Source organism: Natator depressus, chromosome 14 (assembly GCF_965152275.1).
Source record: "Natator depressus isolate rNatDep1 chromosome 14, rNatDep2.hap1, whole genome shotgun sequence".
In the NCBI taxonomy this organism is placed as follows: domain Eukaryota; kingdom Metazoa; phylum Chordata; order Testudines; family Cheloniidae; genus Natator; species Natator depressus.
In genome coordinates, this window is record NC_134247.1 from 4,106,229 (window position 1) to 4,118,752 (window position 12,524).

The window sequence follows — 12,524 nt, forward strand, 5'->3', positions numbered from 1 at the left end:
GGGGGGGTAGGAAAAAACAAGGGGAAATAGGTTACCTTGCATAATGACTTAGCCACTCCCAGTCTCTATTCAAGCCTAAGTTAATTGTATCCAATTTGCAAATGAATTCCAATTCAGCAGTCTCTCGCTGGAGTCTGGATTTGAAGTTTTTCTGTTGTAATATCGCAACTTTCATGTCTGTAATCGCGTGACCAGAGAGATTGAAGTGTTCTCCGACTGGTTTATGAATGTTATAATTCTTGACATCTGATTTGTGTCCATTTACTCTTTTACATAGAGACTGTCCAGTTTGACCAATGTACATGGCAGAGGGGCATTGCTGGCACATGATGGCATATATCACATTGGTGGATGTGCAGGTGAACGAGCCTCTGATAGTGTGGCTGATGTTGTTAGGCCCTGTGATGGTGTCCCCTGAATAGATATGTGGGCACAGTTGGCAACGGGCTTTGTTGCAAGGATAGGTTCCTGGGTTAGTGGTTCTGTTGTGTGGTATGTGGTTGCTGGTGAGTATTCGCTTCAGGTTGGGGGGCTGTCTGTAGGCAAGGACTGGCCTGTCTCCCAAGATTTGTGAGAGTGTTGGGTCATCCTTCAGGATAGGTTGTAGATCCTTGATAATGCGTTGGAGGGGTTTTAGTTGGGTGCTGAAGGTGACGGCTAGTGGCGTTCTGTTATTTTCTTTGTTAGGCCTGTCCTGTAGTAGGTGACTTCTGGGAACTCTTCTGGCTCTATCAATCTGTTTCTTCACTTCCGCAGGTGGGTATTGTAGTTGTAAGAATGCTTGATAGAGATCTTGTAGGTGTTTGTCTCTGTCTGAGGGGTTGGAGCAAATGCGGTTGTATTGCAGAGCTTGGCTGTAGACGATGGATCGTGTGGTGTGGTCAGGGTGAAAGCTGAAGGCGTGTAGGTAGGAATAGCGGTCAGTAGGTTTGCGGTATAGGGTGGTGTTTATGTGACCATCGTTTATTAGCACTGTAGTGTCCAGGAAGTGGATCTATTGTGTGGACTGGACCAGGCTGAGGTTGATGGTAGGATGGAAATTGTTGAAATCATGGTGGAATTCCTCAAGGGCTTCTTTTCCATGGGTCCAGATGATGAAGATGTCATCAATATAGCGCAAGTAGAGTAGGGGCGTTAGGGGACGAGAGCTGAGGAAGCGTTGTTCTAAGTCAGCCATAAAAATGTTGGCATACTGTGGGGCCATGCTGGTACCCATAGCAGTGCCGCTGATTTGAAGGTATACATTGTCCCCAAATGTAAAATAGTTATGGGTAAAGACAAAGTCACAAAGTTCAGCCACCAGGTTAGCTGTGACATTATTGGGGATAGTGTTCTTGACGGCTTGTAGTCCATCTTTGTGTGGAATGTAGGCGTAGAGGGCTTCTACATCCATAGTGGCCAGGATGGTGTTATCAGGAAGATCACCGATGGACTGTAGTTTCCTCAGGAAGTCAGTGGTGTCTCGAAGGTAGCTGGGAGTGCTGGTAGCGTAGGGCCTGAGGAGGGAGTCTACATAGCCAGACAGTCCTGCTGTCAGGGTGCCAATGCCTGAGATGATGGGGCGCCCAGGATTTCCAGGTTTATGGATCTTGGGTAGTAGATAGAATATCCCAGGTCGGGGTTCCAGGGGTGTGTCTGTGCGGATTTGATCTTGTGCTTTTTCAGGGAGTTTCTTGAGCAAATGCTGTAGTTTCTTTTGGTAACTCTCAGTGGGATCAGAGTGCTGGAAATGGTCCACCTTGATTATCATACACATTGTAAGGAGAGTGATCACTTTACATAAGCTATTACCAGCAGGAGAGTGGGGTGGGGGGAGAAAAAACCTTTTGTAGTGATAATCACCCATTTTTTCATGGTTTGTGTGTATAAAAATGTCTTCTGTACTTTCCACAGTATGCATCCGATGAAGTGAGCTGTAGCTCACGAAAGCTTATGCTCAAATAAATTGGTTAGTCTCTAAGGTGCCACAAGTACTCCTTTTTCTTTTTGTTTGTATGTAGGAGCACCAAGATGGAAAGTGCCTGTGATAGGAGTAGCTGCCTCATGTCACTTGGCTTTTCTTGGCATTTGTGATGGTTTGTTACGCATCGTAGGATCTCGTGCTCTTCGTTTGAACTGTCTAAGGGGTGGGGTGGGGGAAAGGCAGGGGCTGAGGAGTAGCTGTTCTCAAAATCAGCCGGCTTTAGAAGCATAATCCAGCAGGGAAGTGTAAAAGCATGGCGCTAAGGAATGAGAACAAAGAATTAGGGGAAGCTCTCCTTTCTCTCCGCTCCACTGAAGATGGTAGGAGCTGGTGACTCTGTCAGCAGGGAAGCCTTTTTGCTCAACAATTCTTGAAAAATACTCTCTGGAAGGCAAGAATGCAAAAGCTCAATATATAATCCCTAGCTCTTGTCTAGCACTTCTCCTTGTAGGTCTCAGTGTGCTTTACAAAGCAGGCAGGTGTCACTAGATTTGTTTTACCTAGAGGGAAACTGAGGCACTGGCAGGGGAAATGAGATGACTTGCCAAAGGTCACCCAGCAGGCCAGTGGCAGAGCTGGGGAAAGAACCTGTTTCTTGAGACCCAGCCCAGTGCTCTAAACACTAGAGGCTTTGGGTCAAACTTTCAAAATGATTTAGCCTCCTAAGTCTCGTTGAAAGTCAGTCGGGTGGAGGAAGGCTTTCTTACAGTGAGAAACCAGGGAGGAAAAGTTCTTGGGAACCACTAAACCTGAAATGGCAGATCCACACAGGCCTCCCGTGGGGCGGCAGCATGGTCTGATGGACAGGGTACTGCACTGGGGCTTGGAGACCTTCTGTTCCCAGCTCTGCCATGACTTGCTGCGTGACTCTTCTCTGGGCATCTCTTTCCTGTCACACCCTTTGTCTATCATCTCAAAGCTCGTTAGGGGTCGGGAGTGTGTGTGTGTAAATATCACAACACAAGATCTAAGCCTTTTTATTCTTTTAAAATGGGGGGAAAAAAAAAAAAAAAGAGCCCCGATCCTAGGAGATGCTAAAGCAAGTTGAACACCAGTTGCTTTCAGTGAGAGTATTCAGGATTAAACTCTGATGATCTAAACCAGAGGTTCTCCCAAGAAATATTCTGGTGGCCTCAGAGTGTGGCCACTAACTCTTGCTGGTGGCTGCTCTGACCATTTTCCCTAAAATATTTAATTAACTTTAGGAAAAACAAATAAATATGCACACATACATGTCCAAATCATTGTAATTTATTTATGTAGAAGTTTTTTTGCAGACAAAATAATCTACAGTTGTCTCTGTTCTTTACTGGACCTAAACCGAATAGAAACACAAATGAGGTGCTTTGCATGTTCTGCCTATTTGGTTGTGGGTTTTTTTTTTTTAAGACTTTTTCTAGCTAGTAAGTCTGCTCCTGTGAAAAGTGATATTTGTACGTTTGTTAATATCGCTTTTTCCAGCAGACTTACTCAGCTCGGGCAAGCTGGGGGACAAATTAAGCCCTGGATGTGGTGGTGGGGGGTGGGATGCAGTGGCGCTTTGGGGTCTGGATGGAGGAGGCAGCCGGAGTCAGGGAGATGGTGGGGGGTGAGCCTGGGGCCAGACTCTGGGGTCCCGCTGCATGGCTGGAGGCGGCAGTGGGGGCCAGGGATGACACGTGTGTGTGTGGGGGGGGTGAGCCCGGGGCCAGAGCATGAAGCCCTGTGGCTGGGGGAAGGAGCCCACTGCCACAAGGCCAGAGCCTGCTGCCCACCACCCCAGGGAAGGTGGAGAACTCCCACTGATCACCTGCTCCTCCAGAAGGGGGTAGGGATCAGCCCCTGCTGGTGGGCCTGGGGGAGGGCCCTCTGCTTTGCGCCCCCTCCCCATCACCACCCAGGAGGCTGTGGCCGCACCAAAAGCTCCTGGTGGCCACATTTGAGAAAGGCTGATCTAAACTTCCAGTCAAGAGACCGAACTGGTGTCTCCCAAGGTAGACTGCAAGAGATTACAAGCCCCTTCCCTGATCCCCCCCAGCCGTACACAGTTGAACAGCAAACCGTCTATTTTCCAAAGTTCTCTGGTATTGGAGTTTGTCTACATAAGAGAAACTCCATCGGGACTGATCCCAGGTCTGTCAAACATGATCTCAAGAGCAGGCTTTGTCATGGTAGACAATATGAATACTGATACATTTTCCAGGGGAGCAAGAAGCCAATCATGTGTGAGTCCTGCATGACCCGGGTTGTTCCTAGGATAGATGTTGAAATTTTCCAACCGTTTAGAATAATTGTAGATTTGCTTTAGGAGGGTGTGTGGTATTGCAGTTTCTTGGTAATAAAAACGGCAGCGGCTGGTTTTGCCTGGCCACTGTGTCTGTGTTGGAGAGACTGCACGGTAAATAACACGACTGGCACAATGTTGAGTTCTCTGGCTTGCTTTATACTGGAGGATCTAATGGCCCTTCTGTCCTTGATATCTAAAAATGAAACAATTTTACTGGGACCTCATTCACCAGAATAATTTTCTCCAGCTGTAGAGATCTTCCTGACCACGTGTCTCATTCACCAGGCATTGTGAAATGCACTAGCCCCGGTGTTTTTTCAGTTAACTATGATTAGCAGCATGAGCTAATTAACATGGGCTAACTTTTCCTTTTCCCTTCCTAATGCTTTTGGAACCCACTGACATGTTCCAATTAAGGGGCCCAGGCGGGGAGCAGATTGGAGTGACTCAGAGCACTCGCAGTTGGAATAAATCCAGCGCTTTGTGGAATGTCACTAATATTGTTCAAATTGATGAAGTTGTGTGTGTGTGTGGGGGGGTGTAAGGTCAGTATGTGTCTGTTGACAATAAGCATCTGAAATGGCAGTATATCTCCCGGTTGTCTCTATTTAGGCATGAGCGGCACAGGAAAGCTTTAGAGACGCTCAGCATGGGTAGCAGAAGAAATAACTAGGGGTGGCTTTTTATCATTGCCAACTTTCAGGCAAATGCATCTCAGAAGTAGATTGCTTGCTGGATTATATAGATCTGTAATGCTAGCAGCCTGGCGGTTGCTTACGCTGATCCTTTCCTTTTCATTGCAATCTTTAATTTATGGACTGCTCTATGTTCTGGTCATGCTCTTTGCTTTTAATTTTGTTACCCTTTTGTGCTGACAGGACAGAGATGAGAGCCAGTTGTCTTTCTGGTGCCAGCAAATCAGTTGACGATAAACTGTGCAAAGCTGCTGCTTGCTTGTCTGATTTGTTCTGTAGCTTCAGGCTTACTAGGTGCTCTGCTAGATGCAGAAGGACAGATTGTGGCTTTGGCGAGTGTACGGCCTCCATGAAGACATGACGTAAGTGAGAGCAGTGACTAATGTAAGCAGGGTGAGAGTAGGACAGGATTACATGAATAGGTTCATGCAATCATTTAGACCGGTTGCATATACCTAATAGTTGAAGCTTTATTAATATCACCTGAATCGTCCTCATTAATTCGAACCAGATTAGATCACTTCTTGTAGGCCATGCTGCAAAAGTGACCTTTTAGGATCAGAGGCCGACCCTGGTAGGGTTTTAGGAAAAGTGTTCCCTCCTTGGGGAAGTGGAAGCATGGGACTAAGCGCACAGGTGGCTATGGAGGGCTGACAGGGAAAGGAGAGACAGAGGGACAGTTCTTTTTAAGTTGCGGATGGGATTTTCCCTCAGTCTTTCAGTCACTTGAACGTCCTTCCCTCCTGCAAAAATCCACGTTCTTCTGATCGGTACCTTTGCTGAAAAAAGGTGGCAGCTGCTAAACCTTTCTGCCACTTCTGTGTATCTCATCTGAGCCCTCATTGAGCTCCTCCACAGCAGAACAGTTCTCCCTTCTTTTCCCCCCTCAAAGTTAATTTTAATCATTGGTGAGAGCTGCAGGATCCACCGAGAGCCTCTCTTTCTCCCTTCTCTTCAGGGGTCAGTATTTTTATGTCTGCATCTGTAACTTTCACTCCATGCATCTGAAGAAGTGAGATTTTTACCCACGAAAGCTTATGCTCAAATAAATCTGTTAGTCTTTAAGGTGCCACCGGACTCCTTGGTCTCTTTCTCCATAGACACCACCCAGCATAGATAGCAGCAGGGCAAGTTAGCCCTTTCCCAGCCAACACCATATCTGGGGAAAGAAAGCATCTTTCTCGCCACACCTGATCAGTCCTTAGCCTCACTCTGCATCTGCCGACAAAGGTTTTGAGGGTGGGCTTGTTGTGGATGGGTGTCTGCATCACTGGGAATGGATTGAAGTCATCAACTCCTTTCACACCCAATTGCCTCTTGGGCACTGTTGGCCTTGGTTCTCTTTCCTTCCCAATGTTGGTTTTTGGTTTTTGCAGGCAGTATACAAAGGGTTTAGCAGCATGTTGTTTGTTTGCCCCTAGTTTACCGAGTGGGAGGGGGAGAGTTATTTCAAGTATATGATCCACATCGCCCTGGATGAGTGACCCGTCCTCTTCGTTATTTACCACTCCCCCAAGTTTTGCGTCATCCGCCAGCTTTGTCAGTGATGTTTGTTTTTCTTCCAGTCATTGATAAAAATGTTAAATAGCACAGAGCCAAAAACCGATCCCTGTGGGGTCCCACTGGAAACACACCCCATTCGCAGTTACATTTTAAGACCCATCAGTCAGTTTTTAATCCATTTAAGGTGTACCAGGTTAATTTTATATTCTAGTTTTTTAATAACAATGTCGTGTGGTATCAAGTTGAACACCTTACAGAAATCTAAATCTGTTATATTAACACTATTACCATTATCAGCCAAACTTGTAATCTCATGAAAAAAATACCCAGTTAGTTTGAGAGGATCTATTGCCCATAAATCCATGCTGATTGGCATTAAGTACATTGCCCTCCTTTAATTCTTCATTAATCGAGTCCTGTATCAGCCACTCCATTATCTTGCCGGTGATCAGTGTCAGGCTGACAGGCCTACAATTATCTGGGTCATCGAACAGGGGCTCCTGCAGATCCCCAGTTCACGCAGGTAGATGGAGAAGTCAGAACTCTGAGTGCTTTCAACTCCCACTCCAAGTCTTTACTGCTGTTAGAAATGGCCTAAAAAGTGACGATGCACTAAATAAAGCACAGATTTTCCTCCATCCTCCTGAGTTTTTGTTTTTGTTTTTTTCCCAACCTCTCATTAGTTTTACTCGGTTATCTCATTGTGTCTGTGTGAGATGTTTTAGTTGGGGATTGGTCCTGCTTTGAGCAGGGGGTTGGACTAGATGACCTCCTGAGGTCCCTTCCAACCCTGATATTCTCTGATTCTATGACTCTGCAGTAACAGGTCTGGCTAAGGTCAGCTTTCACAGAATGTAAGTGTTCTCCTGTTTTGTGTTTGAGTGTGTTGCACAATCACACACACTTTTCTGGGAAGAAATCTCTTTGCTTTTGAGGTCAAACACAGATGAGGTTTGTAAGGCTCTGCCACCCCCATAATAAACACTAAAGGGTAGGGAAGGGAACAAATGCTTTTAGGTTAACACATGCTGTGCAGTTTGCATTGAAAGAGGTTTCTGCTTCACCTTTCTCTTGTTTTGCCAGGGTGATTTGGGCCCTGGTCATGGAATCTGATCCCAGTGCTCATGCAGACCCAATCACAAACAACTGGTGTATTCATTGGTTCTTGTTAAATTCATGCTTCCTTTAAAAAATTAGATTTATCCTTGACCCTCTTCTTATCCTATGTCTAGTTATTGAGAACTAAGTTGCATGAAAAATGTTTAAACGCATGAGGTTATGGAAAATATTGTGAAATAAGGAAATTAACTGCATTGTTCCAAACTTCCTGCATTGTTGATTTTTGTTCCTTTGAATGTTAGGAATTCTGCTGTCTCCGATTTAGAAGACAGCAATGTCTTACTCTCCTGAACAGTTCATCAGCATTTGCTAATCTGGCACTGCAGGGTGTTGCATCCAATTGATTCAATTTATGGATCTTTGTCCTTTTTAGTCCATATCAGATTGTGGCACTTACATGAAGTCCCCCTCTGTGCACACCCTTCCAGTGTTTCATGGAAAATGTTTACATTTCCCCATGTTTTTTTTCATCCACTCATCACATATTCTGTAGGACACCTGATCCTACCCCAGTCCATCTTAGACGGACTCCCACGGAAAATCTGGGAAATGCTGAGAGGAAGAAAAGATTTGTAACGTTTTGCTAAGGAAAAGTCCTTTCTAAAAGAAGAGTGCCTCATCAGGGTATCTTCGAATTGCCGGGTTAATGGAATTGAAAGCACCCTGATTAAATTGCAGTAGAACGATGATAGCAAATATGTGATTAGCATTAATAACATCAGTCAGAATATAAATATGCAAATGAGGGGATAATAGTTTAATTATTCATCTTCAACCTTTATTTTTTTTAAAGTCACTTTACTCATCAAGTTTCTCATTGCAGCTCTGGTGGTTTAGTGTATGCTAGTTTATATTGCTGCTCTCTGAACTGAAGAACCAAAGCCAGGTTGCCACTGTCCTGTCTCAGGTAGAACGAACACCCTGATGTCCCATGCTTTGAACAGCGATCCCTTTCTTGACGCTTTACGTTCTTCCAGCCTTTGCTTTGCGAGTACCTTGCCATCCGTTTTGTCTCTAGGGTTAAACCCTTTAATGAATCCAGGACGTGAAAACTGCAGGAAAAGAAGTTGCAATTTCTAGGGAAACGAGTAGCACCGAAAGGAGCTGAAATTTACAATGTGCGTTAATCTCTGTTCCAAGGGGAGACATACTGAAATCTAACACATTCTCCAGTCTTTCCTCCCCTCTCCTCTATAGGCTTTCTGTGACCTTTTTTAAACTGGAAATGTTGTCACTAAATTCTGTAGAAAGCAGAAAGTTGGATTTAAACAGCATATATATGGTGGAGGAGTTGTGCCAATGAGACCTACTGAAATTCAGTTCTTTACTGCCACATATAGTCTTCTAGTTGAGCGTATGGAGGTCACCAGTGACATCTGGTGGCCTGTCGGGTTAACCTCAGCTGTGAATTTGCTATCTGTCTCTTGGTGTGTCTTTTGAATCACAATTTTGCTGTCTCAGAGGGACGTGTTTCCCTGGCCTATGGTATTGCAAGTTCCTACAGTCTATGGGAGAGTCCATTTGGACTTACTGCAAATCTAACACTGACCTGGAAATGTGATATTGTGTCTGACTAGTTCAATGAATTGCCTTCTTGGACAATGTCTTTGTGTAGGAGCCCCTTTCCTGGACCAGGACTCCATTGTGTTTGTACAGCACCTACCACATTTATTTTGTTTTTATATGGGCACATTGTCTCCGTCCCCCATCTATGTATAGTTTAAAAACCAGAAAGCTGTATCCTCAAAACATTCTCAATACTGGTAAAGGTGTGACCGTACTCTGGAAACGATTCAATCAAATTACATCGTATGGTCCTTATTTATTCTTTCCCTCAATTCCAAGGAAATATGCTCAGTTCTAAGTGAGTTTTTTTCCCTCTCCCTAATTGCCAGTGCTGCAAACTCAGGCCTCAATTGAGAAAAGCCTCCTTTTTCAGAAATGCACTTAAATACATGCTTAAGTTCCATTGCAGTTAATGGGCATAAACAGATGCTTATAGCTCAGCGTTTTTTGTGCTCTCCTGAATGGGGCCCTAGATCTGAGGCCCCAATCCTTCAAAACGTGAACCTCAAAGTGCTCACAGGCTTTGCTGAATCAGGGTCTGAAAGTCCAGCTTGAATGTTTTCTGCCTGTATCCCTGATGTGCAGTGCAAGGTTCCATGTGCAGTTTTGACTGTGCGTGAGCCAGAATACAATGCAGCTCGCTCCTCTGTAGTTTTATTGGCTCAGCAGTGCTGACGGCAGCATACATTTTGTCAGCAGAGTAAGGTACTGTGTGGTTAGAGGTTTTTCTCACTGTAACGACACTTGAATTATGTTGAAATATTTTTTTCTTTAAAAAAAGGTGGCATTTGGAGTTTGTTTTGAAACCAAAAATTTTGTACAAAATTTAAAAACACCAAACTGTCTTTAATGAGAAGCCGGTGTATATTCACGAGTATATGGGCATGAAATTAACATCTTTGTTTTTAAAATCCTGTTCCCTGCTTCTTTTTCACTGCCAGATCCCTCCCTGTGTATTGAGTGCAGCCAATGCAGAAACTTCTGCAGAATGCATTAGGTTTGCAGATGAAGGATGGAGTCAAAATTCCAGTTCTTGCAAACCCACAAAAAGTCTTTAAACTGCCGCTTTGTGGAATCTGCCTTATGAAACCTGACAGTTTGTGAAACCTGCCTGGTTTAGTTTTTAACTACATAAAGTTTTTAACTCAGGCCCGGTTTGTGGAAAGACATGCTGAAAGTCATCAGGCTTCCCAGCGAGCTTGGTTCTGTCTTCTTGGTTTACAGCAAAACCCTGCAAAGCTTGATGGCTTCCCTTTGAGTTGGTTTGAATTCAAAACTCTGGGAGGTGTGAACCAAGCCCAAAAGAAACTTTTGCGTGGAACCCTGAGAATCAAACACACTGAGCAGTGCCCAGATCTGCCTTTAAAACCTCTGCAGATTCCAAAGTTGTCTTTGAGCATTGGGTAGGGGGGGAATGTAGAGAGAGGAAGACTCACTCGCACACAGAAACAATGTTAAATTTCCCTCTAATCCATTTCAGGGCATCAGTGAACCTCCCCATGCCGCCTTGTCTAGGAGCTACGATCCGAGAGCGGTGAAAGAGAAGTATGACCCCGAGCCGACTTATCACCAGGACTACGGGAATGAGCTCTCCATCCGGATAGGTAGAACTGGGCTTCATTCAGGCAAGCATCCTGTCATATACCAACAGCAGAGTTAGAAGAACTGGATTAAATTGGCTCATAGACCATAATACTATATGCTCAAAATTTAATCAACTTCGGTGCACATACACACTTTCTCCCTCTCTCTTTCTTGGTGCAGGCTGGCGTCTGGCCCAAGAATCATTGCTTCTGTTTCTCCTTCAGTTCTCAAAACCACTTGCATGAATTATTAATAATTAGACATCTAATTTGACAGTGAAGTGAAATTCACCTACCTTGAGATAATAGTTTTTCAGCTGAGAAGGAGTGAGCGGCTGGGTCACTTTTGCCTCCCAGTGCTGAATTGTATGCACCTGTGACCCTGGTGATGGCTTGCTGTAATTATGGGCCATGACTGATGGTCACTTTGTGGCTCCTTATTTTGCAGGATAATAGAACTGGTAGCTGTTAGAATGTGGAATAAAAATGTCCTGTCTTGGGGAATATTTGTTTCTTTTTAAGTTTTTAAAAAACTAGTGGGAACTTCTGATTTAATTTTGTAATCTGAAAGCATGTTAAAGCTTCCCACTTTTAGGTGTGTGTGTTCAGTGCTTGTACGGCCCTGTGACGAAGATCAAGTGTTGCACCCATACCATAGCTGATGTGTCTTCTACGGGGGTCTAGATCCTTCCCTTGTGGGAAGACGAACTTGCTCTAATAGGATTTTCCTTCTCTAGCTACGTGAGTCTGCACCAGGCAGAAAAATGTAGTTTGGTAAATGGCTAGTGAAAAATAGCCTTACTGCTCTGGTATTTTTCTTGAGTATCTGGAACACTAGACGCTACCCTGATTTCTCCCCTCCACGTATGGAGATGGGAGCACATCAAATAAAGAAGTGAGCCTTTCTGCGAAGAATTGCCTTAGCTTCTTGAGCAGGGTTTTATTCTTTATTATATAGTTGCATTCTTTATGAAAACCTGTTTTGAACCAGAGTGCCTTTAACTTTTTAAAATTTTAGACAGGGGTTTTGAAAGGAGGCTAAGGGGGTTAGCTGTCCAGTTACCAGGAGATTTAGATGCATCATGTCTTTAAGCTCCTTTAACAAGTCCAGACTGAAACCCCAGCTCAGCTGATAATTCTGTTATTTTGGAGCATTTTGCATGCTGGCAATTGTATGTCCTAAATGTAATATAATTTCACTCTTAAAATAATCATGCATTTTTCTGTAAGTTCAGGGCTACTCTGTTTTGTGCATGCATCTGCTCTTGGTTGTAAATGAAGACTGTGGAAGTCGTTTTGAGAACAGAAGCTTTCCATTATGTACTGTTGGTTTGCTCTCTCTGGGGAAATTTTTTTAAAAAATGACAACAAATCAATACCCTTTTATTCTCTTCAGTGATATTTTTCTTAGTTTTTTGCTTGTTGGGATGAACTTGCTATTTTCACAAGACACAGCGTGATTGCCAAGAAGACCGATGGCAAATAGAGACAGACGGTAACTTGTTAATTAGCAGCTTTCACTAGGCCCATCAAGAATTTACCAGCTGTGTTCTTGTGAAAATTCTCAGGGCAGGTAATGGGTATTTTATTAATCTAAATGGTAGTACTTGCTAATGTAAATTTTGAGATTAGTCACTGTGGAATTATTAATTTAACTTTAACTTTAAAAATCCCAAAAAGTAAGCTTAAAAAAATCCAGCACCTCTGCCATGGCTTTGGAGGGGAGCCCAGAGCTGGTGCGCGGAGCAGCTCCGGAGCAATGGAGCTGCAGGTTTTTGCCTGGAGCTGGAGCGGAGCCGGAGCGCAGCTCCAAAGCCCTGCCTCTTGCA

The 12,524-nt window shown here is 44.2% G+C and overlaps 1 protein-coding gene across 5 annotated transcripts in view; it reads left to right on the forward strand.

Annotated features, from left to right (window-relative positions):
- The window catches only part of SLC39A11 (solute carrier family 39 member 11), a 258,953-nt gene that overhangs the window by 69,721 nt on the left and 176,708 nt on the right, over positions 1–12,524 (forward strand). For 4 of the 5 annotated variants that reach the window (XM_074970760.1, XM_074970756.1, XM_074970757.1 and 1 more), the window contains one exon: positions 10,593–10,737. In XM_074970760.1, the coding sequence (XP_074826861.1) occupies positions 10,593–10,737 (145 nt within the window). The remainder of the gene's footprint in view (positions 1–10,592; positions 10,738–12,524) is intronic. The other variant, XM_074970758.1, reaches the window with a different exon arrangement.